Source organism: Theropithecus gelada, chromosome 7b (assembly GCF_003255815.1).
Source record: "Theropithecus gelada isolate Dixy chromosome 7b, Tgel_1.0, whole genome shotgun sequence".
In the NCBI taxonomy this organism is placed as follows: Eukaryota; Metazoa; Chordata; class Mammalia; order Primates; family Cercopithecidae; genus Theropithecus; species Theropithecus gelada.
Window position 1 is genome coordinate 103,291,360 of NC_037675.1, and position 27,075 is coordinate 103,318,434.

Here is a 27,075-nt window from a genome sequence, read left to right on the forward strand (position 1 = left end):
GAAGCAAATCTCAGTCATCATATTTTATTTGTAAGTCCCACTTGTGGTATCCTCCAGCAAGGACTCTAAGAACCAGAACGTGATTGTCACACCTAAGAATATTAACTGCAATTGCTTAGTCTCAGGAGTAAGCATTAAATCTCCTCTCCTCTCCTCCCTCTTTCAGTTGATTGGTTTGAGTCCTGAATTGAATTGAGTCCTGAGGTCCAAATCAGGTACATACACTACACTAGGTTGTGATATGTGCTGGTTCCTCCTCTCCTTCTTCTCCCTGAAATTTAATTGTTAAATCAGGTTGTTCCCATACATTTGAGGGATATGATAGTCAACCAAGGGTGATTTTGCCCCCCAAGGGACATTTGGCAATGTTTGGAGACGTTCTTAGTTGTCACCGCTTGGTGGTGGGGGCTGCTTGCATGTAAGGGTCAGAGCCCACAGCGGAGGCTCACCTGGGCTGAAGTGTGGTGGCGCGACTGCGGGGTGCTGCGGGGAGGACCGCTCCTGCCATTCCCCCACGTTCCCCGCGTGCAGATCGCATCCCTGTTGGTTCACACACTCCCCTCTCTCTTGTATTTTCCTAAGAACTGGTGGTTAGACCTCAGGGCTTGATCAGATTCAGGCTGGACTTTCCGGCATTAAAAATACTTCTTAAGTGGCATATCACTTAGTCCTTAGCACATAAGTGGTGGCAGTTTGTTCCGTTTATGATAAAATTGCAGAGAGGGAGGATTTTGAGAGGCACTGGAGCATGGACTTGCGCGGGTGTCGGGGGTAAGGGGGAGTTGGGGCCCAGCGTTTGGCTCAACCCCAGACCCAGAGTCCAGGGACTGAGGCTCGGGCTTGGCTGCAGCACTGACTGGGTGATTTCAGGCGCTCACCCCACAGCCTGAGCCCTGCTTTCCTCTCTGTAAGCTAAGGATGCACCAGCTCGGCCTGAACCATGGAATAACACGGGGCAGCCGCTCCCCAGCCTTCCTCCCTAGCTGTCTCCCTCAAGCTACAGGTGCCTTGCAGTGCCGCCACCGGAGGAGTAGTTTTACGGGACATCCGAGGAGCAGGGAGGGAGCCGGGTGTCGGGGCTGCGGCAGGGTCCCCTCCGGGCTGTCCGCGAACCAGCGGTGTTGGTGGTGTCTGGCACCCAGGAGGAGGGCTTGTTTACAGCCACCGTGTTTCCCGGGACCCTGGCTTCTGTCCTCTGCCCAGGGACCCCTTCAGACCTTCCCCACCCTCCCAAGCCTCAACCCGCCCTGCGTCTCCCGGTGGCACAGCGACCTTGGCGGCTTTGACCCCTGAGCCGCTAGGCTGCCGGGCGCGCTGTACATGGGGGGCCAGGCTCGACCTCACTCCTGTTGTCGCCGCGGACCCGCGTGGGCTCCCGCTGGGCCCTCCTGCCGCCCCCCAGCCTCCCCGCCCCTGTCCTAGCTAGCCTGCGCCTTCCTGGGCGCCTGACGCACCCCTCTGCCCCAACCACGTTTTCTCGAGTGTCGTCTGTCGCGGCCTTCCAAGGAGACCCTCAGCTCCCACCGGCCGCCTCCAGAGCCTCCGGCATGGGCCCCAGGACGCGGTCCCGCCTCGGCCCCGGAGCCCGGAGGAGGGGAGCCGGCTCCCCGGGGAAGAAGCGGAGGATGCGGATCTGGCCTCCTACACTGCGCCTCCAACCCTCTGCTTGGCCACATGCGAACTGCGCTCTCCCGTTTCCTTTCCGTCCCGTCTCGGGGGCTTCGTCCTCTCGCTGTGGCCGTGGCCAGGCGTCCCGGAGCGGCACCCAGGATCCCGCCCCAGCACCCGCTCCCGCTCCCACCCTCGTCTGCGCCCACCCGCCCTGGGCAGCTGCTCCCAAGGGAGCCCCTCGCCCTTCCTCTCTCCTTCCCTCCTTCCCTCCATTCTTCTCTCCCTGTGTTCCTCCTTCCCTCTCTCTCTCCTTCCCTCCCTCCCTCTCTCCCCCTTCTTTCTCTTTCTCCCTCTTGCCACTCCCTCTCTCCCCACCCTTTCTTCCCCCCTCCCCGTTTCTCTCCCCCTCCCCCTCCCTCTCTCTCCTCTCTTTCTCCCCATCCCCCTCCCTCTCTCCCCCCTTTCTCCCCCTCCCCCTCTCCCCCTTTCTCTTTCTCCCCCTCCCTCTGTCTCCCCTCTTTCTCCCCTTCCCCTCCCTCTCTTTCCCCTTTCTCTCCCTTTCTCCCATCCCCCTCTCTCTCTCTCCCTCTGTTTCTCCCCCTCTCCCTTCCCCTCCCTCTTTCTCCCCCTTCCCCTCCCTCTTTCTCCCCCTCCCCCCCTCCGCCTGTCTTTCTCCCCCTTCCCCTCCCTCTCTCCCCCCCTCTCTCTTTCTCCCCCTGCCTCTCTTTCTGCTTTTTCTTTCTCCACCTCACTCTCTCTCCCCTCTCTCTCTTTCTCCCCCTTCCCCCCCTCTCCTCCCTCTCTTTCTCCCCCTCCCCGCTTCCCCTCCCTCTCTCTTTTTCCTCCTCCCCCTTCTCTCCCCCTCCCCCTCTCTCTTTCTCCCCCTCCCTCTCTCCCCCTTCTCTCCCCCCCCTTCCCCTTCCTCTCTACCCCTCTCTGTCTTTCTCCCCTTCTCCCCTCCCTCTTTCCCCCTGTCTCTTTTCTCCCCCTCCCCCTCCCTCTCTCCTCCTCTCTCTTTCTCCCCCTCCCCCTTTCCTCTCTATCCCCTCTTTTTCCCCCTCCCCCTTCCTCTCTCCTCCTCTCTTTCTGCCCCTCCCCCCTCCCTTTCTCCCCCGTCCCCCCCCTTTTTCTCTCCTTGTCCCCTCCCTCTCTCCCCCTCTCCTTTCTCCCCCTCCTCCTCCTCTCCTTTCTCCCCCTCCTCCTCCCTCTCTCCCCCCACTCTCTCTCTCTCCCTCCCCCCTCCCTTTCTTCCCCTCCCTCTCTCTCCCCCTCTCTCTCCTTCTTCCCCTCTTTGAGCCCAAGTTCTTGGTGGCATCTGCTTTGGGCAGCTCTGCAGCTCCTTCCTCGGGGAGGTCACCTCACCTTCCCAGGGACAGACAGTGTCTCATGCAGACAGAGCCTGCCCTCCTGAGCTGATGTCCCATCAGGGAGGAAGATGTCCCCTCAGAGTTGGTGGGAGCATCAAGTCACAGTGTTGTGGGGCAGGCAGTGGGTGGCTGGTCTGGGCAGGGCCGGCAGAGTGGCTCCTCTCTCTGGCCTTGGCTGTGACAAGAGAGAGGAGTGGGGCGTGGTGGCCAAAGGGCCAAGGGCCCCTTCGGAACTGTGCCCGAGGGCTGACTTCTTGTTGTCTCAGGGGCAGAAGCCTATCCTCAGTGTGTCCCCATGGCAGTCAGGACCCATGGGCTCGCCTCCCAGCCCCCAGGCCGGGCCACCTTCCTTGTGGCTGACCTTCCAGCTGGGGTCAGAAGCCACGGGGGAGCCCTGTCGTTGGCCTCTACCCAAGGTCCTCGCTGTGAGTGCTGGGCTGGCACTATAGTGAAATGAAAAGGAGATGGAGAGGGTTATCTACTGGAGCACGCACATATGTGACTGAACATCTAAAGCCGGGACAGCTCCTAGGAGCAGCTCCTCCAGACTGTGGAATCAATGCCAGGGGCGCCCAGAGAAGGCGGAGCAGAAACTGTCTAACTGGGGGATCTGTGGAGGAGCTGGTTATGGAGGGGCTTTTAGGGAAGAAAGACCCAGGCTTTCATGATAAAAGATTGACAGATGTCAAGCTCAGAGCCCAAGAAAGTACCTTTTGTGAAAAAAGCCACAGACTGAGGGAGAGAAGGGAAGGGAACTGAGGCCCCTGCCTCCCAGGTCAGAGTCTGCCTGCTGTTCCAACAGTCTGTCACATCAGACAGCGCTTTGCAGGAGTTCCTAAGCACCTTAGTAGAAAGTAAAGCAGCTCTTACTGCTTATGAAAATTTCATTCAAGGATGAGAACAAATTAATGTTTGGGGCTGCAGTTGGTGTGTCTGCTCTCCTTGACCCTAAACTGGATGGGTTTGTGTCTCCAGGATGGAGTCTATATTAGTTCATTTTCACTATAAAAAACTACTTGAGATTGGGTAATTTATAAACAAAAGATGTGTAATTGACTAACAGTTTCACATGGCTGGGGAGGCCTCAGGAAACTTACCATCATGGCAGAAGGCGAAGGCGAAGCAAGGCACTTCTTACACGGTGGCAGGAGAGAGAGAGAAAGGGAGGGGGGAGCTGCCAAACACTTTTAAGCCATCAGATCTCGTGAGAACTCAATATCACAAGATCAACATGGGGGAAACTGCCCCCACGATCCAGTCACCTCCCACCAGGTCCCTCCCTCGACTCCTGAGGATTACCATTTGAGATGAGATTTAGGTGGGGACACAGAAGCAAACTGTCTCGGAGTGGGACAGCCTTTTTAAAGAGCACATAGGCAGACACAGACTCCCTTTCTTTGGGCAGACAAGAAGGGTGGGCAACAAGCACATTGTGTAAATCATCTTGACGGTCGACACAGCAGCTGTTGGCTGTCACTGCTGGACAGTGGTGGCAGCAAACAGTTGTGGGCCAGGTCACTGCTTGCTACCCAGAGAGCCCTTCAGCTGGGGGGCCCAGAGGATTGCTGAGCTCCACAGACCCCCTTGGTGAGCTCCTTTGGCCTGTGTGGATGACAGGGGACCCCTGGTTCCTCTGCTTCGTGCATCCTCAGACTCTCTCTGCCTCTACTGAGTAGTTCAGATGGCAGCGTTGCAGGTTGGCCACAGGGGTGTTGACCAGCCCTGGAGCTATGGTGCAGCCTGGGAATGAGCACACACACCAGGAGCCTGGGGCAATGGCAGCAGAACCGCTCCAGCAGAGCCTTTTCCTGGGGCTCAAGGGAAAGCACTCAGAGGCCTGCTCTCCGTGTGTTCAAGGCTGAGTGGTGAGCCAGCAGGGAGCATGTAGCATTTTGTGAGATACTCAGCTGTATTCATCTCCTCGCACCACTGTACAAGTTACACATGCAGCGGCTCCAAAGAGCATAAACTTACTATGTTACAGTTCTGGCATGCAGGTCTGAAATGAGGCCAAAATGAAGGTGTCAGCAGGGTGGTGATGGCTCTGGAGGTTCTAGAGGAGAATCTATTTCCAGCCTTTCCCAGTTTCTAGAGGCCGCCTGCCTGCCTTGGCTCGTGGCCACTTCCCTGCATCTTCCAACCCAGCCATGTAGCATCTTCGGATCTCTCTCTGACCCCTGCTTTTGTCATCCCATTGCCTTCTCTTGTCTCCCTCCTGCCTCCCTCTTGTAAGGACCTGTGTGATTCCCTTGGGCCCACTTGGATGATCCAGGATCATCTTCCCATCTCAAGATTTTTAACTGAATCCCATCTGCAGAGTCCCTGTCGCCAAGCAAGGTCCCATATTCACCAGTTCCAGGAATTAGGATGTGGACATCTTTAAGGGTCATTGTTTAGTCTGCCACATCAACCTATGTGGTAAATATTTAGCAATCAAAAGTTTGAAGGAAGATACGAGAAATTAGGTGTATCTTTGAATCTCTCAGTCTAGCGTTGCTGAAGGTGGGACATAAGCCCCATACTCCAGCCACTGTAAGGAATGATGTCTTCCATGGAGTGCAGGGGAATGCCCCAGAGTCAGACTCGTGTATATGCTTTTCTATATTTTAATAGTGCTAACAAATACAACCATTGTACATATTCATTTGTTTTTGTTTTTGTTTTGGAAGCAAATTTCCGTCAGGAAAAACAGCCTTGTTGCTGTCCCGTCTACAGTATCTGCTAAAATAAAAGTACCAGTCTCTCAGCCCATAGTGAAGAAAGACAAACGGCAAAATTCTTCAAGGTTTAGCGCAAGCAATAATAGAGAACTTCAAAAACTACCATCCTTAAAAGGTAATTTTTATCTGTCTTTTAAAAGTTAAATTGTGGCTATTGGAGTGAAGGAGCAATGTTTTGATAGTGTGCTAACTTATTCCTTTGCTGTGTTTGTATTTTGCAGGGTCGTCTTTTCTGTATTGAGGTGTTTTTTGTTTTGTTTTGTTTTTTTTAGGTTGCATGTCATTAACTTGTTTACTCAATTAACATTTTAAGTTCCAGAGCTATTTAAGATAAAAGTTTAACAACACAATATAGGCATAATACACTAAGAAGACAGGAAAAGCTGAACATTTTTTTATGTATGGTATTAAGCTAGCCAGTTTTTCTTTTAAATTACTTCTCATTTGTTTGTCTTAGAACTGTAGCAATTCTGAAAGGAATTACTCCAAGTAGAATAATTGTAAAAATTATCGTTGAAGTTCTCTACGTTTCTAAAGTAAGGACTGTAGCTGTAGTACATTATGGACTTGCTTTGTTATGAGTCATTAGGGATTACCTCAAGCGTTCCTTATATGAAATTAGGAAAAAGTGCTCTTTACTTTGAATTTCCCCCCAAATGACACAGCCATCCCTTTCCATCTCAGGTTGTTTAATCCCTAAAAGTCTTCCTTTAGATTTTGAGATTGAGGTGCTTAAAACCTTATCAAGGAAAACAGAGTAAGGACCTTAAAGTCAAATGTGAACCTCTTAAAGCCTTTACAATTACTAAAATATAAGACAGATATACTAAATAAAATACCATTTTTCATACCTTAAATTTATAATAATGGATCTTTTATTATTAATTTCCACTGAATATTAATTCAGCAACCAGTCCAGTGACTCTCGCTTATAATCCCATTACTTTGGAAGGCTGAGGCACAAGGACCACTTGAGCCCAGGAGTTCGAGACCAGCCTAGGCAACACAGGGAGACTCTGTCTCTACAAAAAAATAAAATCTGCTGGGCATGGTGGCACACACCTGTGGTCCCGGCTACTCGGGAGGCTGAGGTGGCAGGATTGCTTGAGCCTGGGAGGCCACGGCTACAGTGAGCCATGATCATGCCACTGCACTTCAACCTGGATGACAGAGTGAGATCCTGTCTCAGAAAAAAAAAAGTAAATATGAACTCAGTGAGAGCAGCAGTCTGTCATGTTTATAGCTGTATTCCCAGGCCTTGCACACTGTGAAGCAGATAGCAGATTTGCCAGGTGGAAGGAGGGAGGGAGGACAGGAGGCAGATCTACCAGGTGGAAGTGGGGAGGGAAGACGGGAGGCAGATCTGCCAGGTGGAAGGAGGGAGGGAGGATGGGAGCTGGGTGGATGGGTGGGTGGATTTATGGGTTGATGAATTTTCTTGCGCCCCACTTGCTAGAAATTCAGGTTCTCAGCCGGGCACAGTGGCTCACGCCTGTAATCCCAGCACTTTGGGAGGCCGAAGAGAGCAGATCACGAGGTCAGGAGATCTAGACCATCCTGACTAACACGGTGAAACCCCGTCTTTACTAAAAATACAAAAACAAAATTAGCTGCGCGTGGTGGCGGGCGCCTATAGTCCCAGCTACTTGGGAGGCTGAGGCGGGAGAATGGCGTGAACCCGGGAGGCGGAGCTTGCAGTGAGTCGAGACTGTGCCACTGCACTCCAGCCTGGGTGACAGCGAGACTCCGTCTCAAACAAACAAACAAAAAAAGAAATTCAGGTTCTCGCTTGCATTTTCTAGAGCTTGTATTGTATTTGGCTTATAATTGGTTTACCTTTGTGGTAGATAATATGCATGCTAAGTCATTTTTTATTTGTCTTCCCAAATAGAATATACGTTTCTCATGCTGTTCATTCATTCAGCAAATACGTGTTGAGTGCCTGTGTAAGCTATTCTAGGTACTAGGGGTACAGAATTAAACAAAACCAAGCCCCTATTCTCCTGGAGTGAGCAACCCATTGGTGAGACAGCAAGGAAAGGGATAGGTACCGCCTCCTCCTTCCAGTACCCTCCGGAGGCCGAGAGTCAGAGGGAGGGAAAAGGCTTTGTATAACCATCGTTGGGCCTTCGTATCCCAAGCCCTGTCCCTAATGCCCGTCACAGCTGGGGCTTGGATCTGCCATGATACAGAAGGTTGGCCATGTGCTGCACCTTTCCATGCATGCCCTGCCTCAGCCAGTGCATGCTGGGTGTGTACTGCTGCTGAGTTTGGTCAAATGCCATATGATTTTTCTCCTTAAGATGTTAAGATTATAATTGCTGTGTTGATAGGTTTTTCCGGTTTTGAACCAGCTTTGCATTTGTCACTTTTGTCGTCGTATATTATTCCATGCACGGGGCACAGCCCATGCAAGTACCGGTGTATGCCGGCCTCCAGCATACTTCCTTTACCTTTTCTGAGGAGTCTCTGCACAAGCCTCTTTCTACAACTGTTCTACATCTGTTTTCTATTCTCAATCTCCATTTCCTTCGTTTTTTATTATACCTAGTAAGAATGGCATGCAATGTACTTCCACTGACACTTACATTTTCACTGTTCCCGAAAAGAGTAAATTCTCCATAGTAAATCCACATATCCAGGAGAATTTCACATGGATCAAGCCAGTTCCCCTCACTGGTCTTGTTTGATAACTCTTTCTTGGCTGTTCTAAAACATTAATGTTTCTGTATATATACTAAAATAATTTCGTCTAGTTCAGAAAAATAATTGATTGGAATTAAAGTTATATATTAATTTGGTGAAAATTGAGATCTTTTTTCCATCTAGGAGGATGGTATATATCCCCCATTTTTCTGGGTCTTGTTTTCTGACTTACAAAATTTTATGGTTTTCTTGTGAATCTTTAACTTTCCAGTAAATTTATTTCTAAATACTCTATAGCTTTTGCTTGTCACTCTTGTGACTGGGTTATATTTTTTCCCATTTCCACTTCTGATTGGTTTTTGCTAATCTCATCTAGAGCTATTGGTTTTTAAATATTTTGCCATCACCTTACCACATTTTCATATTAGTCTTAATGTTTCCACCACAGTCTGCATATATAGTCCTGTTGTTTGCAATGGATTCTTTTATCTCTCTTCCACTATTTATGCCAACATACACCAGTTATTTTAATTTTATTCTGCCACTAAGAAGGACCAACGAAACCTAGAACAGAGGTGATAGCAGGCATTCCTGTTTTCTCCTGTTTCAGTAAATGGCTTCAGCGTTTCCTAATTTGATGGGAAAGTGGCTCTTGGTTTCTGGTAAGCGGTCTTTGCAAGGCTGCCAGTGCTCCAGAGTCCACACTCACAGGACTCTTCCTGGACCCATGCAGGCGGGTTGGCGCCATGCCAGTGCATGCTGGGTGGGTACCGCTGCTGAATTTGGTCAAATGCCACATGATTTTTCTCTTTAAGATGTTACTATTATAATTGCTGTGTTGACAGCTTTTTCTGGTTTTGAAATATCTTTGCATTTTGTCAATTTTGTCACAGTGTGTTTTCATAGTGTTTGGAACTAATTTTCTTTAGAGTATTTGCTTCCATATTTACTACATGGAGCTGGTCTATGGTTTACTTCTTTTTCATAAACCTGTATTTTGTCCCATCTAAGATTAATTGTCACCAGCACTTCGTGATGGTTCCTGGGGTGCCCTGCAGAAGCTTTTCCCGCAGCTCCCTCACACTGCCACCTGATGACAGGGATGATGAGATGGACCCAGATTTCAGAAACAATACAATGTGGAATGTGTCCATGAAATAGGGTTGAAAGGTTGACTTGGAACTCAGTGGGCCTGTTGCTTTTCTCTATGAAACATCTGTAGCTTCTTTCCATAGTGGGTTCATTTAGAAGGGGGGGGTCTGTTCACTAGTACATGGTCATTGTTTAACGGCCCTTTTAATCTCTTCCCCATCTGTGGTGGTTATGTCTCCTTGTAAGTTCATTTATTCTTTTGACTGTTCTGTTTGTGTTCAATATTATTCATCTGCACTTTTATCTGTAATTATCCTGTGTCTTTTATTTTAACCTCTTCGTCATTTACTAAGTTGAGTAGAGAGTTCACTTATTTTTAGTTTGCTTTTTAATAATAAAAGAATTTAAAGCCATGTGTGCATTCTGAGTGTAACTTTCAGCCCTATCCCTAGATTTTCTTTTTTTCCTAACTTTTCAAGTCATAGGCTTTTCTTTTTTAGAGTTAATTGAGGCATAATTTACATATCCTAAAATTTACCCATTGTAACTGGAAAATTTAGTTATTTTAGCAAATACATACAGTTGTGCAACCATCACCACAGTTCTATTTTAGAATGTTTCCATCTTCCTCCAAAAGTTACCTTGTGCCCATTCACCATTAATTTCCACGCCCAACCCCAGATGCAGGCACCCACTGATCTGCTTCTGTCTCTAGACTTACTTTCTTCCGGACACTTCATGTAAGCGAAATCATACCATAGGTAGTCTTTTACATCTGCTGTAATGTTTTTGAGGTTCATCTGTGTTGAGTAGTTTGTTTCTTTTTAATGCTGGGTCATATTCAGTCAGATGGATATACCACATTTTGTTTATCCATTCACCAGTTAATGGACATTCGGGCTGTTTCTTAGCTGGTATGAGTAACTGCTGCTGTGAACATTTGCATAGAAGTCTGTGTGAGCATATATTCCATTTCTCTTGAGTAGATACCTAGGAGTGGAATTCCTGGCTTGTATGGTAAGTTTATGTTTAGCTTTTTAAGAAACTGCTGGCTGGGCACCATGGCTCACGCCTGTAATCCCAGCACTTTGGGAGGCTGAGGCGGGCAGATCACCAGGTCAGGAGATCAAGGCCATCCTGGCTAACACGGTGAAACCCCGTCTCTACTAAAAATACAAAAAATTAGCCGAGTGTGGTGGTGGGCGCCTGTAGCCCCAGCTACTCTGGAGGCTGAGGCAAGAGAATTGCTTGAACCTGGGAGGTAGAGGTTGCAGTGAGCTGAGATCACACCACTGCACTCCTGCTGGGCGATAGAGCAAGACTGTGTCTCAAAAAAAAAAAAAGAAAAAGAAACTGCCAAACTGTATTCCAAAGTGGTTGCACTATTTTACGTTTCCATCAGCAATGTGTGAGGATGTGTCCACATTCTTGCCAATATTATTATTGTCTTTCTAATTATAGCTTAATTCTTGTGGGTGTGTAATGGTGTCTCACTGTGGTTTCAATTTGCATTTCCCCAGTGACTGGAAATATTAAGCATCTTTTCATATGCCTGTTAGCCATTTGTCTGCCTTCTTTGATGAGATGTCTACTTGTATCTTTTGTCTATTTTTAAGTTGGTTGTCTTCTTGTTGTTGAATTATAAGAGTATGTTATCCCAGCTATGAATCCTTTATTTTATCAGAAAATAAAATACAATAAAAATAAATTATTACAGAAGTGAAGTACAAAATACACCCACAAGGTTTTTATTATTCAGTAAACATAAGATTGCCCTGTTAAGTTGATATGAAAGTTTCAAAACGCATACTTCTCAATTTTTGTTATTCATTGTAAATCTTCAGATGTGTCTATATGTGTTAAACCCTTCTTTTGAGCTTTTAATTTCAGGGTTTTTTTTTTTTTTCATTGGTGAAAGTTCTGTTTGGTTCTTTTTTCAGTCTGCAGTGTCATTTTAAAATATTTTCCTATTCTCTTGAACACACCATCAAAACTTATCATAAGAATAGTAAACGCAGCTGTTTTATAGCCTGTGTCAGGTCATACTAGTATCTGAGGTGTTTGTTACATTTTGTTCATGATGTCTTATTTCCTTGTGTACCTGATTTTTTTTTTTTTTTTTGTATATTGGTCATTGTATTCAGATATTTGAAATAAATTGAAACCTAGAATCAAAGTGTCTTGTTCAATAGGGATTTGTTTTTGCTCTGCCAGACACCTGGAGGCACTGCCAATCTGGGAGTGCCTTAAACCACAACACTGGTTTGTTAAATTAACTGACCCAGTTGTTCTGCAGTATATCCCACTTACCCCCCTGTGGTTCCTGTAAATGGAAACCTTTTTTTTTGGCTGAAGTACATCGATGGCAATGCTTTATAACTTAGGAGATAGTGTCATTATTGTGAGAGATACATAGCCTCTGGTTGCCTATCATCAGAAATGATGCTAAATTTTCAATTTTACTAGTGAATTCAGTTGATGATAGATTGATATCTCTATTGAACAATTACGTATTTCCCTTTACAACTCAAAAAGTACTAGTAATAATCTGCAGTGTATATTTTGGCGTCCTGCCAATGTGTATTCCCTGTCAACCATATGCTAATGTCTTGAACAACAGTTGATAATCCTTTCCTGAGTCAGTAGTTTCACTAGAGAATTCAACATTTACTCTAACATTCTTCTGAAAGCAGTGATTTTTCTTACCAACCAGAGATACTTGGTTATCTTGAAATGGAACTCCTACTGAAAAAGAAGGATAAGCGTAATTCTTTGCCTTTTATTACCAGTTCCCTCTAATGGTGACAGCTGAAGCTTTTTTCTAGCTTTCTCTTTGTTTTAATATCATTGTGGACTAATGTATTATTGTTGATTTCAGTGCGTTTTTGTGTGCTAAAATCATTAGTCTTTCTGGCGTTCAGATGGCATAATTTCAATCACTGAGTGCCACAGTGCTACTGTGGTTTTTTTTACATAGCCTCGTTTATTTTTGATTCCTTGATTTCTGACACAGTGAGATGTCCCTTGGGCTCATTTAGTACCTTCTCTTCCCCAGACTTAAAATCAGCCATTTTTCTTTTTCTTTTTTCTTTTTATCTTTTTTTTTTTTTTTTTTTTTGAGACAATCTCGCTGTCTCATCCAGGTTGGAGTACAGTGGTGCGATCTTGGCTCACTGCAGCCTCTACCTGCCACGTTCAAGTGATTCTCCTGCCTCAGCCTCTCAAGTCACTGGAATTACAGGTGTGTGCCACCAAGCCCAGCTAATTTTTGTATTTTTTATAAATATGGGGTTTCACCATGTTGGCCAGGCCGGTCTCAAACTCCTGACCTCAAGTGATTCACCCACCTCAGCCTCCCAAAGTGCTGAGACTATAGGTATGAGCCACCACACCTGGCCAAATCAGACATTTTTCAAAGAGCCCAGGTTCCTTTCAGTGGTAAATATATTAGCAACCAAAATCTGGGTCAGAGGGATGTTTATTGCTACTGGTCTGACATTACTTTTAAATGCTTTCAGTGGAGGAGCTAGAATATAAATTTTCTGAATTGTACATTCATATTGATATTTTAAATTTAATTTTAACATTATAGTGTTTTTGAAGCAGGTTATTTCCCTGAGCACTTCACGGCGGAAACTGGAGTGCATGGGTGTGGGAACTAGCTGGCCTCTTCAGCAGCAGCAGAGGCGAACTCCACTTACTCGCTGCTCCACCCCCTATGGGAGGGGGAGGGCAGGTGAGCTGGTGCAGGAGCCAGGGTGAGCACTTTTGGGCACCAGCAGGAGCAAACCCCATACCAGCCCCATGGCAGCATCTTCGGGGGTCCCTGTGATCCCTGAAGCCCCAGAGAAAGTATGGCAATACTCTTTTAGCTCTGCCATCCATGGACAACTTAAGTGTCAACAGCTCAGTGGAGGGTCAGTGTGACCACGTTTTACACCCTCACTCATGGCACCCGAGTTGTTGTCCAGCCATCCAGGAGGAATGAAGTTGCACGAACGAATTGAAGATGGTAAATGAAGGAGATTTTATCGCCAGTGAAAGTGGCTCTCAGTGGGAAGGGAAGCTAGAAAGGAGACAGAGTGGGAAGGTCATCTTCCCCTGAAGTCTAGCTGTCTCCATCCAGATTCATCTCTGAAGTTACGTCATCAAGCTGTCCCTCTGAAGTCAAGCCACTTCTTTCCAACATCCAACTGTAGTCTGCAATGTCCAGTTGCTTCTCTTCTCTCTGCCAGCTGAGCCTGGGGTTTTTATGGGCACGGGATGGAGGTACGGGGCAAGCCATTGGTGGTTTTGGAAAAGGCAACATTCAAGTGAGAAAGCAGGGATGCATGTTCTCACTTTGGGCCAAGGTTCCAGGCTTTTCGGCTTGAGGCTGGGGCCCTCACCGAGGACCTGCCCTCTTCTGCCCAGAACTTCCCTGCCTCCTGTTCTTATCATTTTCACTCATTTCTTGGCTTTTCATAGTTTTATCTCTGTCTTACACTGAAAATGTTGATTTCTAGCATCATTAATATAATTATGGGTATATTCTCTTAAACAGTTCCCCAAAACAATATTGATATTACTGCAAACAGTTGGAACTTTGAATTGACCCATAGTCATTGCAGAAAGAAATGGCTGTTGACTTTATTTATTTATTTATTTTAGAGACAGGGCCATGTGATGTGGCCCAAGCTGGTCTTGAACTCCTGGGCTTAAATGATCCTCCTGCCTCAGCCTCCCAAGTACCTGGGATTACAGGCATGCACCACCATGCCTGGCTACTGTTGGCATTTTTGTTGAGATCCTGTTACATTTTGCAACTATCTGAGGGAGGGCTGGCATCTTGTGATGTTTGCCTCCTCTAAGAGTATGCTGTGACTATTTTCCAAGGCCACTTTCATGTCCTTTATGGCTGTTTTTAAGTTTCCCTTGTAGGTTTTGCATGTCTCCTACTAAGCTAATGCCTAGATAATCAATTATCATTGCTGTTGTAAATGGGGTCTTTTCTTCCATTGTGTCTTCTAGTTATTAGTTGTTTATATGAAGGCTATTGAATTTGGGGGGCTTGCTTTCATAACCTGCTTCCTTACTGAATTACCTGATTGTTTTCATCAGTTTTTCAGTTGATTCTTTTGAATATTCAGGTATTAGAGCATCTGCAGATAATTTCACCTCTGTTTATAATTGTAAACTCACATGTCTTTGTCTCCAGTTGAATTTACTAAAAAATTCAGTAAAACAATTTCAGTAAAATGTTACATAGTGGTGGTGAGAGTGGGCATACTTGTCTTGTTTCTGACATTAGTGGGAATGAAAGGCATTATTTTTAGCAACCATTTATTATTTCATTCTGTGGATACCCCAGTTTTTCAGCCATTATAAATGATACTGTTCTGTTAATCTTTTGTTACCATTGTTGTTCACATCTTTGAACCTTTCCTTAAACTTGATGAAGGAAATACTGGATCAAAGAGCAGGGATTTTCAAAAACCCTTAATAGATATTGTCTACACACTTTGCAGAGAGTGGCACCACATACTCTCCCCAGAGTGTGTGAACTGCCTGTCCATCATATCTCTCCAATGCTGAGATCATGTAAAAGTTGTAGTTATTTGATAAGTAGAAAAAGGTATTTCATATTTTTATTTTTTTTAACAGTGAGGTTGAATATAGCCCTCAAACCTGTTCATTGAAATATTATTCTGAATGAATGCCTTCATTTAACATTTTTGGACCAGAATGTAGAAGGGTTAAATGTTAAATAAAGAGACCCTTTTTTAAAAGATATTTATAGGAGGAGTAAGTTAATCAGGGACTTGTTTTTTTGAGGCCATTTTTAGAAAAGAAAAGACTGGGAGAAGTCAAAGTTATAACGGAATAATGTAAGACTTATTATTGGCTAATTAGAGACCCTGGGGTAAAAGAGTTGCTGAGTATTTGGCCTTTTGTGAAAGAAGTCGTTGCATTATTGTTAGAATTTACTTGAATTGTTTAAAATTGGCTTTTGAATACCAGTTAAATATTTTATATCTCTTGCCTTCCTCTTGTGCAAATACAATACTTCATCCTCATTCAAAGCAGTTTATTTTCTTTTCTGTTTTTTTTTTTGTTTTTTGTTTTTTAAGACAGTCTGTCTCCCAGGCTGGAGTGCAATGGCATGATGTCAGCTCACTGCAGCCTGGACCTCCCAGACTCAAGCAATCCTGCCAGCTCAGCCTTCTGAGTAGCTGGGACCACAGGTGTGCACCACCATGCACAGCTAATTTTTGTATTTTTAGTAGAGACGGGGTTTCACCATGTTGCCCAGGCTGGTCTCGAACTCCTGGGCTCAAGTGATCCACCCACCTCCGCCTTCCAAAGTGCTAGGATTACAGGCGTGAGCCACTGCACCCTGCCTATTTTCTGATACAATTGAAAGCTTTACCATAAATTTAACTGCTTACAAATGAATTATGCATATATTTACAGGAACTTTGGCTTCTGGCCTGTTAGTTGAAGAATAATAAAAATGGACTGTGCGGAAGCTATCGAGTGCCTGCTGCTCTTCCGGTTGGCTTAGAAAGAGCCAAGCAGGGAACCTCTGCTTTCGTTAGTCTTTTCTTCTCTCACGTTTTGACTTTTGTTTCTTCTCGTGATTACCCCTAGTATCTTGAGGAGAGGACACAGTCCCTGGATTGGTGAGGCAGCACACTGGCCGTCTGTGCTGCTCAAAGCAAGGGGAGGTGTTCAGAGCAATGACCCAAGGTGGCCCTTGCCCTCAGGGAACCAGTGGGCCCAGAGTCACAGTGGTGTTCTAGCTTCAGCCCCTCTAAGCCACAGAGAGGCACCACCAGGGCCGCTCCCTCTTTGGAACACTGGGGAGCCCGTTGCCTGTCAGACAGCCTGAGCCCAGCCAGCCAGCCCAGCCTCTCCAGGGTACCCACTCTCCATGGCCCAGGGGCCACACACATGACCTTGACCGTTACTCCATGGTCAGTCTCAGCTCTCTCTGGGTGGCACCCACAGGGTTTGGTTTCCACATGCCAGCTGTAATCTCAGCTCATTATCACACACAGAGACCACTCCTTGGACATTCCCATCCTCTGTCTGGTCCAGAACCTGCTGCCTCTGCTCCTCAAGTGTTTCCTGAACTGTCCTGGCTCAAGCTGTCCTTATCCAAAAAAAAAAAAAAAAAACTAAAAAACAGGTAAAATACACATGTTAAAACATATTATTTATTATTTTAACCATTCATAAGTGTACAACTTGGTGGTATTAAATACATTCAAAATGCTATACACCCATCACCACTATCCATACCCAAAACCTTTTCATCATCCCAACAAAGACTCCATTAAACAGTAAGTTGCTGTCTCCCGCCGGGCGCGGTGGCTCAAGCCTGTAATCCCAGCACTTTGGGAGGCCGAGGCGGGTGGATCACAAGGTCAGGAGATCGAGACTATCCTGGCTAACATGGTGAAACCCCGTCTCTACTAAAAATACAAAAAACTAGCCGGGCGCGGTAGCGGGCGCCTGTAGTCCCAGCTTCTTGGGAGGCTGAGGCGGGAGAATGGCGTGAACCCGGGGGGCGGAGCTTGCAGTGAGCCGAGATCGCGCCACTGCACTCCAGCCTGGGAGACACAGTGAGACTCCGTCTCAAAAAAAAAAAAAAAAAAAAAAAAAAAAAAAAAAAAAAAAAAAAAAAAGTTGCTGTCTCCCCATTCTGCTTTCTGTCTCTATGATTTTGCCCAGGGTAGCAGCCTGTTATAAGCGGAATCGTACAGTATCTGTCCTTCTGGGCCTGGCTTATTTCCCTAAACATAATATCTTCCAGGTCCCCCCACGTTGTAGCATGTGCCAGACCCTCGCTCCCGTTGAAGGCTGATGCCATCCCACTGTGTGGTTGGACCCATTCCGCATATCCCCTCATCAGTGGATGGATGCGTGGGTCGCAGAGCACACCACACACATTCACTCAGTATACATGTTAACAGTTGCACGCGGGTCTGCCTGGGTCGTCCATTCGGGCATCTGCCAAGGACCCAGGAAACACACAGTGTGTCCCCCAAAGGAATGAAAAGCCCTCCTAGCCCCTCTGCCCTCTTTCTCTGCTCCCTCCATTTTCACAGAGGGTGGCCAAAACCTCAGCCAGGCCCACCACTCCCTTCACCTCCCTCCGCCTCGGATTTCCTCTTGGAAAATGAGGCTTCTGACTCGCTTGACCTACTGTGTAGGCTCCTAAGGGTGTCAGCAAATTAAAAAAAAAAAAAACCATTAGCATGAAAGCACTCCGATGTATGCATACTTTTACTTCGCGTTGGTTCCCTACATTCTTAGAACAAGGAAGGAGTGTGAGTACTTGCTTTGGATTGGAAGGTTTTCCAGACTAGCTGTAGGAAGTATGAAAGTAACCAAGGTCTCACACACAGCCCCAGCACTCTGGGTAGATTTCACTTCATCTACTCCCCTCGCCTACGCTGAGCTTCCCTGTGGACAAGCTCGTCCGTCCTCTTTAATCACTCCCAGGCCTCGCTCACACAGCAACAAGTGCCTGTCCCTGTGTGCTTGCTGTTGGCAAGCAGAGGTTCCCTGGCAGCCTTTGAACATGGCTGAATGTTAGGTATCTTTGATCTGTCTAAGGAAAAAGTCTATTTTAAACTGTGAAGTGAAGCCCATTTTTTTAGGTCAGATTCTTACCCAACAAAGCATACATCATCCATGCTCATACAGTTTCCAGTTCAAAAAAAAAAAAAAATAGTGCTGGCCAGCGCAGTGTCAGTGCACTGTGCTCGTGATGCCACAGTTCTGTAGGTTCAGGACACCAGCCTTCTGTTAATTACGATAAAACGTCTTCACTAAAATAGAAGCATATTTAATTTGCCTTCAAAGTTGCTTGGAGAGACTTAAAAAATAAAACCTTCAACTGAATGATGTAGAAAGGAAAAGTTGAAAGTTTTATTCAGAAATACTACCTAGAAATAAAATCAGTGGGATGTATTTACAGGCAGTTTGTTTCTACGTAAAGAATAAAACAGTGACAGAGGGATCAAAGAATAAAGAATAATTCCTTTTCAAGCCAGGCACAGTGGTGTGCGCCTGATTTCTCAGCTACTCACTAGGCTGAGGAGGGGGAGAATCGTGAGTTCAAGCCCAGCCTGGGCAAAATAGGGAGACATTGTGTCCAAAAAAAAAAAAAAAATGAAATAAAGAATTATTTCTTCATTATTGTCTAGTATATAGATTATTGTAGTTATGGCATTTGATGGGAGACCATATTGAGCACTGTGGGCTTGTTGGCCCATTGAGCTGTGGAAGGCATGCTAGGTGGGCTGGGCCCAGCAAAGCGCCCTTCCTTGGTCCTCGCTCAAGCCCTTCACAGGCAGCCGCAGCTTCAGGAAAGGTTCAGAACATTGCTGTGAGGCCAGCGTAGAAGGCAGGTAGGCATGTCACAGGTGGTGAGTGGAAGGCGTCCACTCCTTAGCAAGTGCATCATGGGAAGCCTGGAATGGAGTCTGCGTTCAGGGGAGAGGGAAATGCTGTTCTTGGGATGATTTGACGGCATATCCCTCTTAATTATATGCTACCTGGAGGAGGTGTAAAGGGTAGTGAGGTGGTTTTGTAAGATCAGAATTGGGTGCGACTGCTTGATTCATTCATTCATTCAGTACATTTGACGGAACATCTCCATGCCAGCCATTCTCTAGGAGCTGGACCCAGGAAGAGCTTGTGGACCGAGCCACAGACCCGGAGGGAAGAGGAAGCCTGCCTGGATGAGGGTCATCTAAGCAGAGATTGTCCTCAGGTGGCTCTGCTGCATCCCCCTGCGGCAGCTGAAGGGATCTTTCTGTTGGCTGATGGCCTGTCTTTTTCTAGTGGGACAATGCCCACTGCTTCCTGCACTCTGCTCTGATGGCCGGAGTTGCATTTAGGTGTATCCTGCCTCAGTCCCTCCCAAGCTGTCCACCTCAGCTCAGCATGGAGAGCGCACTCCGTATCTGACGCTGGCTTACCTAAACGTGAGGGGGTAGGGAGATCACATATACGCCCGTTTACAGGTGAGGAAAGGACCAGCAGGGTTTAGTGAAGGCAGCCCTGCTCCCCATGCTGAGCTCCCCCTGTCTAGCCCCTCCCTGAGCAGGTGATGAAAACATGGCCCAGTGCGAGGGGCGTGGTTGCATTATGAGCCTCTTCTGGGTTGCAGTTATTGAGAGTTTGTTTCATCAGTGAGGAAAGTACTCTGGAGACCCAGTTGAACCCTGATAGCTTCAGTGAGCGTACAGTCTCAATGCAAAGGTGACGGGCTTACAGCAGAAGGTCCAGGCAGTTCAAAACTGATTTGAGACGGGGAGTCAACCTCCTCTAATCTATGTTGGTTCCATTTTTCATGCCTCATTTCAGCTAATTTTTGTTTGTGTTTTTTACGTGCCTGATCTCATTTATCCAGATTTCCTTGGTTCAGATTTTCTTGGTTCTCATCACAGCCCTTCCTTTGTTCCTAGCCTGTGCCTAAGAGACAGTATTCATTAAGGGATTCTCCCTGCAGTGACTTAATCTATATCTCTTTGTAAAAATTATTTTTAGGCCAGGTGTGGTGGCTCACGCCTATAATCCCAGCAATTTGGGAGACCAAGACGGGTGGATCCCTTGAGTCTAGGAGTTTGAGACCAGCCCGGACAACCTTGGCCCTACAAAAAATTTAAAAATTAGCCAGCCATGCCGGTGCATACCTGTAGTCCCAGCTACTTGGGAGGCTGAGGTGGGAGGATCACGTGAACTCAGGATGTCAAGGTTTCAGTGAGCTGTGGTCGTGCCACTAGGTTCCAGGGTGGTAGAGTGAGACCCTGTCTCAAAAAATATATGTATTTTTTTAAATTGTTACTTTATGGTGGCTCATGCCTGTAATCCTAGAACTTTGGGAGGCCGAGACAGGGGAATCACCTGAGCTCAGGAGTTTGAGACCAGCCTGGGCAACATGGCAAAACCCTGTCTCTACTAAAAGTACAAAAAGTTAGCCAGGTGTGATGATGCGTGCCTGTAATCTCAGCTACTCAGGAGGCTGAAGCACAAGAATTGCTTGAATCCAGGAGGCAGAGGTTGCAGTGAGCCAAGATCGTGCCATTGCACTCCAGCCTGGGCAACAGAGCAAGACTCTGTCTCAAAATGAAATAAAAATTTTAAAAATATATAAAATAAAATTGTTACTTTTAATTACTCTGAAAGTAATATGTGCTTGTTTTAGCAATACTGAAAAAAAAAAACAGGGAAGTTTTAGAAATAAAAAACATCCATATGATCCTACAGCCTTACTGCTGTGGGAATATATCCAAAAGAAAGAAAATGAGTATATCCCGGGGACACCGCACTGCCGTATTTGTTGTAGCACCACTCACAATAGCCAAAAAATGGAATCAACCTAAGTGTCAATCAGTGGATGAATGACTAAACAAAATGTAGGACGTATACACAATGGAATATTATTCAGCTGTAAAAAAGAATAGAAACTTGTCATTTGCAGCAACATGGATGGAACTGGAGGTGATTGTGTTACGTGAACTAAGCCACGCACAGAGAGACAAATACCATGTAATCTTACTCGTGGGAGGTGGGAAACAAAAGTGGATCTCATGGAGGTAGAGAGGAGAATGGTGGTTACCAGAGGCTGGAAAGGGAAGGTAGGGAGAGAAGGTGGTTAAGGGCTACAAAAATTCAGTCAGAAGGAATAAGTTCTAGAATTCAACAGTACAGTAGCTGATTTGTAGTTAACAATAATTTATTATCTATTTCAAAGTAGCTGGAAGAGAAGAATTGTAATGTTTCCAACACAAAGAAAATATACATGCTGGAGGCGTTAGGTATCCCCGTTCCCCTGACCTGGTCATGACACACTGTTAACAGGTATCAAAATATCACATGTCCCCTCCAAATATGCACAACTATTATATATCAATTTTAAAAAAGAAAAACTCGTACCCATACCAGCCAGTGATGACACTGTGGATATTTGGGGAGTGATTCTTCCTATGATCACACTATTTCTGATTATACACCGCCTCTTTCACTTATATTTTCATTTTATACATTTATAAGTATTTCTGATGGATGTGGAATATTTCACTAGGTATGTGGGACAATCCCTTTGGCATTAAAGTAGTTTCCAGTATTTTAGAACCATAAATAAAACATGCCCTCAAAAAGAGTCAGATAGTTAGAAATGAAGTTATCAAGGAGAGAAAAGACGTGCACACTGCAAACTATGAAATGTTGCTGAAAGAAACAAAAGAATATACCAATCAATGGAAAAACATCTCTTGTTTATAGATTGGAAGACTTAATGTTGTTAAGATGTCAATACTACCCAAAGCAATCTACAAATTCAGTGCAATCCCTATTAAAACTTTTACAACATTCTTTTCCAAAAATAGAAAAGTCCATCCTAAGATTCATAGGGAATGTCAAAGAGATAAGCATAGCCAAAACAATCTTGAAAAAGAAGACCAAAGTTGGAGGACTCACACATCCTGATTTTAAAACTTACAGCAAAGCTACAGTAATCAAGACTCTGTAGTACTGGCATAAAGATGAGCCCAGAAACAAACCCTCACACAGGTGGTCAAATGAGTTTTGATAAGGTTGCCTAGACCATTCAATGGGGAAAACACAGTCTTTTCAACAAATGGTATTGGGAAAACTGGGTACTCACATACAAAAGAATGAAGTGGGACCTGGCCGGGTGCGGTGGCTCACGCCTGCAGTCCCAGCACTTTGGGAGGCTGAGGTGGGCGGATCATGAGGTCAGGAGATAGGGACCATCCTGACCAACATGGTGAAACCCTGTCTGTATTAAAAATACAAAAATTAGCCGGGCGTGGTGGCGGGTGCCTGTAGTCCCAGCTACTCGGGAGGCTGAGGCAGGAGAATCGCTTGAACCTGGGAGGCAGAGATTGCAGTGAGCCGAGATCGCGCCACTGCACACCAGCTTGGTGACACAGCGAGACTCTGTCTCAAAAATAAAAATAAAAATAAAGAATGAGGTGGGACCCTTACCTTCACAACACATACAAAGATTAGCTCAAAATGGATTAAACACCTAAACCTAAGAGTTAAAACTGTAATGTTTGAGAAGAAAACGTAGGGGAAAGATTCCATGACATTGGATTTGAATGATTTCTTGGCTATAACACCAAAAGCTCAGGCGACAAAAATAAAAATAGATAAATTGGACTACATAAAAATGTAAAACGCCTCTGCATTAAAGGGGCCAGTCAGCAAGAAAAGGCAGGCCACAGAATGGGGGAGATACTCGGAAAATCATATAACTGATAAGGAGTTAATATCCAGAATATCTAAAGAACTCCTACAACTCAGCAACACAGCTTGAGTTTTTAAATGTGTGAAATACTTAAATAGACATTTCTCCAAAGAATGTAACATCTGCAAATGACCAGTAAGCACATGAAAAGATCCTCAACATCTCTGTCATTAGGAAAATGAAAATAAAAATTACAGTGAGATACTTGACACCCACTAGGATGGCTACTAATTTAAAAAAAAGAAGAGCCAAGGCAGGCAGATCACTTGAGCTCAAGAGTTTGAGACCAGCCTGGGCAACATGGTGAAATCCCATCTCTACTAAAAATACAAAAACTAGCCGGGTGTGGTAGCACGTGCCTGTGGTCCCAGCTACTCCGGAGGCTGAGGTGAGAGGATTGCTTGAGCCCAGAGGGTCAAGGCTGCAGTGAGCCAAGATCATGCCACTACACTCCAGCCTGGGTGACAGAGCAAGACCCTCCCTGTCTCTAAAAATAAAACTAGTGCTCGCTTCAGCAGCGTATAAACTAAAATTGGAATGGTACAGAGATTAGCACGGCCCCTGCGCAAAGATGACATGCAAATTCGTGAAGCAGTTGCATATTTTTAATAAGTGGTGTTGGGAAAACTGGATATTCATATGCAGAATGAAACTAGACCCCTCTCTCACTGTATACAAAAATCAAATCAAAATGGATTAAAGAAATCTAAGACCTCGGCCGGGTGCAGTGGCTCACACCTGTAATCCCAGCACTTTGGGAGGCTGAGGCGGGTGGATCACGAGGTCGGGAGATGGAGACCATCCTGGCTAACACGGTGAAACCCCATCCCTACTAAAAATTCAAAAAAATTAGCCAGGCATTGTGGCGGGCACCTGTAGTCCCAGCTACTCGGGAGGCTGAGGCAAGAGAATTGCTTGAATCTGGGAGGTGGAGGTTGCAGGTGAGCGGAGATCACATCACTGCACTCCAGCCTGGGCGACAAGAGCAAGACTCCATCTCAAAAAAAAAAAAAAAAAAAAAAATCTGAGACCTCAGACTGTGACACTGCGACAAGAAAACATTGGGGAAAATCTGCAGGACGTTGGTCTAGGCAAAAATTCCTTGAGCAGTACCCCACAAGCACAGGCAACCAAAGCAAACAGGGACAAATGGGATCACATCAGGCTAAAAAGCTTCTGCACAGCAAAGGATGCAATCAATAAAGTGAAGAGACGACCCACAGAATGGGAGAAAATATTTGCAAACTACCCATCTGACAAGGGATTAATAACTAGAATATATAAGGAGCTCAAACAACTCTATAGGAAAAAAATTAATAATCTGATCAAACGATAGGCAAAAGATTTGAGTAGACATTTCTCAGAAGACAGACAAATGGCAAACAGGCATATGAAAAGGTGCTCAACATCATTGATCATTAGAGAAATGCAAATGAAAACCACAATGAGATACTATCTCATACCAGTTAAAATGGCTTATCCAAAAGACAAGCAATAACAAATGCTGGAGAGGATGTGGGGAAAAGGGAACCCTCGTACTCTGTTGTTAGGAATGTAAATTAGTACAACCACTATAAAGAACAGTTTGGATGTTGCTTAAAAAAGTAAAATTGAGCTATCATATATTCAGCAGTCCCACTGCTGGGCACATACCCCAAAGAAAGAAAATCAGTATATCAAAGAGATATCTGCACTCCTATGTTTGTCACAGCACTGTTGACAATAGCTAAGTGTCCATCAACAGATGAATGAATAAAAAAAATATGGTATATATACACAATGGAGTACTATTCAGTCATGAAAAAGAATGAGATCCAGTCATTTGCAACAACATGGATGGAACTGGAGATCTTTATGTTAAGTGAAATAAGCCAAGTACAGAAAGACAAACATCACATGTTCTCACATATTAATGGGATCTAAAAATCAAAACAATTGAACTCACGGACAGAGACAGTAGAAGAATGGTTACCAGAGACTGGGAGGGGTAGTGGGGAGGGGGATGGTCAATGGGTACAAAAAAAGTTAGAATAAATAAGACCCACTTGATAGCACAACAGGGTGATTATAGTCAACAATAACTTAATTGTACATTTTAAAATAATATTAAGAATGTAATTGGATTGTTTGTAACTCAAAGGATAAATGCTTGAGGGGATGAATACCCCATTCCCATTCTCCATGATATGCTTATTTCACATTGGATGCCTGTATCAAAACATCTCATGTGTCTCTTAAATATATACACCTACTACGTACCCACAGAAACTAAAAATAAGTTTTAAAAAGTAAGTGTTAATGTCCTCATGGAGGAATTGGAACCGCTGCTGTGTACTGTTTTTTGTTTTTTAGGGTTGGTTGGTTTGTTTGAGACAGAGTCTGGCTCTATCACCCAGGCCGGAGTGCAGTGATATGATCTTGGCTCACTGCAAACTCTGCCTCCCGGGTTCACGCCATTCTCCTGCCTCAGCCTCCCGAGTAGCTGGGACTACAGGCACACACCACCAGGCCCGGCTAATTTTTGTACTTTCAGTAGAGATGGGGTTTTGCCATGTTGGCCAGGCTGGTCTCGAACTCTTGTCCTCAAGCGATCTGCCTGCCTCAGCCTCCCAAAGAAAGTGCTGGGATTACAGGTGTGAGCCACCACGCCCGGCCCTGTGCACTGTCAGTGGGAATGTGAAATGGTGCAGCCACTGTGGAAAACAATATGGCAGTTCTTCCAGATATTACACATATACCTTGCAACTATGTATCGCTATTATGCATCAATTAAAAATAAATAAAAAATAGAATGGGAAAAAAATAAAAATAGAACTGCCATATGATCCAGCAATTTCATTTCTTGGGTATACACCCAAAATAACTGAAAACAGAGGCATGAGCAGATACTTGTAGCCCCATGTTCGTGGCAGCATTATTCACAGTTGACGAAAGGTGGAAGCAACCTAAGTGTCCGTAAACAGAAGAGTGAATAAACAACTTCAGTGTGTGCCAGTGGAATGTCACTCAGCCCTGTAACGGAAAGAAATTCTAGCACTTGCTACAACATGGATGAACCTCGCAGACATTATGCTAAGTGAAGTAAGCCAGTCCCAAAAGGACAAACACTATAAGATCCCCTTATGTGAAGTACCAAGAGTAGACAAGTTCATAGAGACTGAAAATAGAGTGATGGTTGCCAGCACTGGAAGGAGGGGGAATGGAAGGTTCCTGTTTAATGGGGACAGAGTGTCCATTTTGCAAGATGAAGAGTTATGTGGGTGGATGGTAGTGAGGGTTGCAACACACTGTGAATGTGCTTAATGCCACTGAACTGTATGCTGGAAACAGGTAAGATGGTAAATTCTGCGTTGATGTGTATTTTAGCACAATTTTTTTTATTTTTTTGTTTTTATTTTACTTTAAGTCCTGGGGTACATGTGCAGAACGTGCAGGTTTGTTACATAGGTATACATGTGCCATGGTGGTTTGCTGCACCTATCAATCCGTCATCTAGGTTTTAAGCCCCACATGCATTAGATATTTGTCCAAATGCTCTCCCATCCCTTGCCCCCCACCCCCCAACAGGCCCTGGTGTGTGATGTTCCCCTCCCTGTGTCCATGTGTTCTCCTTGTTCACCTCCCACTTATGAGTGAGAACATGCAGCGTTTGGTTTTCTGTTCCTGTGTTAGTTTGCTGAGAATGATGGCTTCCAGTTTCATCCATGTCTCTACAAAAGACATGAACTCATTCTTTTTTATGGCTGCATAGTATTCCATGGTGTGTATGTGCCACATTTTCTTTATCCAGTCTATCATTAATGGGCATTTGGCTTGGTTCCAGGTCTTTGCTGTTGTAAATAGTGGCACAATTTTTAGACGATTGTTTTTTAATCCATTATAATATTATTAACTCCTTGTATTTATAGCATTTTATTTCCTTTTGCTTGCTTTTGGAGAGAACATACAGAAATTTGTGATTTTAAGGCCGGGCATGGTGGCTCACACCTGCAATCCCAGCACTTTGGGAGGCTGAGGCTGGAGGATCACTTGAGCCCAGGAGTTAAAGACTACTCTGGGCAACATAGTAGAGACCTCATCTCTATTGAAAATGAAAAAAATGAGCAGGTGTGGTGACACAAGCCTGTGGTCCCGACTCTGCAGGAGGCTGAGGCAGGAGGATCACTTGGGCCCACAAGGTCGAGGCTGCAGTGAGCAGAGATCATACCACTTCACTCCAGCCTGGGTGACAGAGCAAGACCCTGCCTCCAAAAAAACAAACCACAGAAATTTGTCATTTTTAATATGAGCACTCTTCCTGAGGGGTTTGTTCAGAAGTATTTAAATGTTCTTTTTTTGTTTGAGAATTGATTATTCACTTTCCCTT

General features: G+C 45.2%; 1 protein-coding gene and 1 pseudogene across 4 annotated transcripts in view; both read left to right on the forward strand.

Annotated features, from left to right (window-relative positions):
* Window positions 1-27,075, forward strand: part of PPP2R5C (protein phosphatase 2 regulatory subunit B'gamma) — a 169,182-nt gene that overhangs the window by 19,579 nt on the left and 122,528 nt on the right. For 3 of the 4 annotated variants that reach the window (XM_025391321.1, XM_025391320.1, XM_025391322.1), the window contains exon 3: window positions 5,648-5,813. The exons of the other annotated variant lie outside the window; for it this stretch is intronic. In XM_025391321.1, the coding sequence (XP_025247106.1) occupies window positions 5,648-5,813 (166 nt within the window). The remainder of the gene's footprint in view (window positions 1-5,647; window positions 5,814-27,075) is intronic. 4 annotated transcript variants of the gene reach the window in all.
* LOC112629498 lies at window positions 23,216-23,316 on the forward strand (annotated as a pseudogene).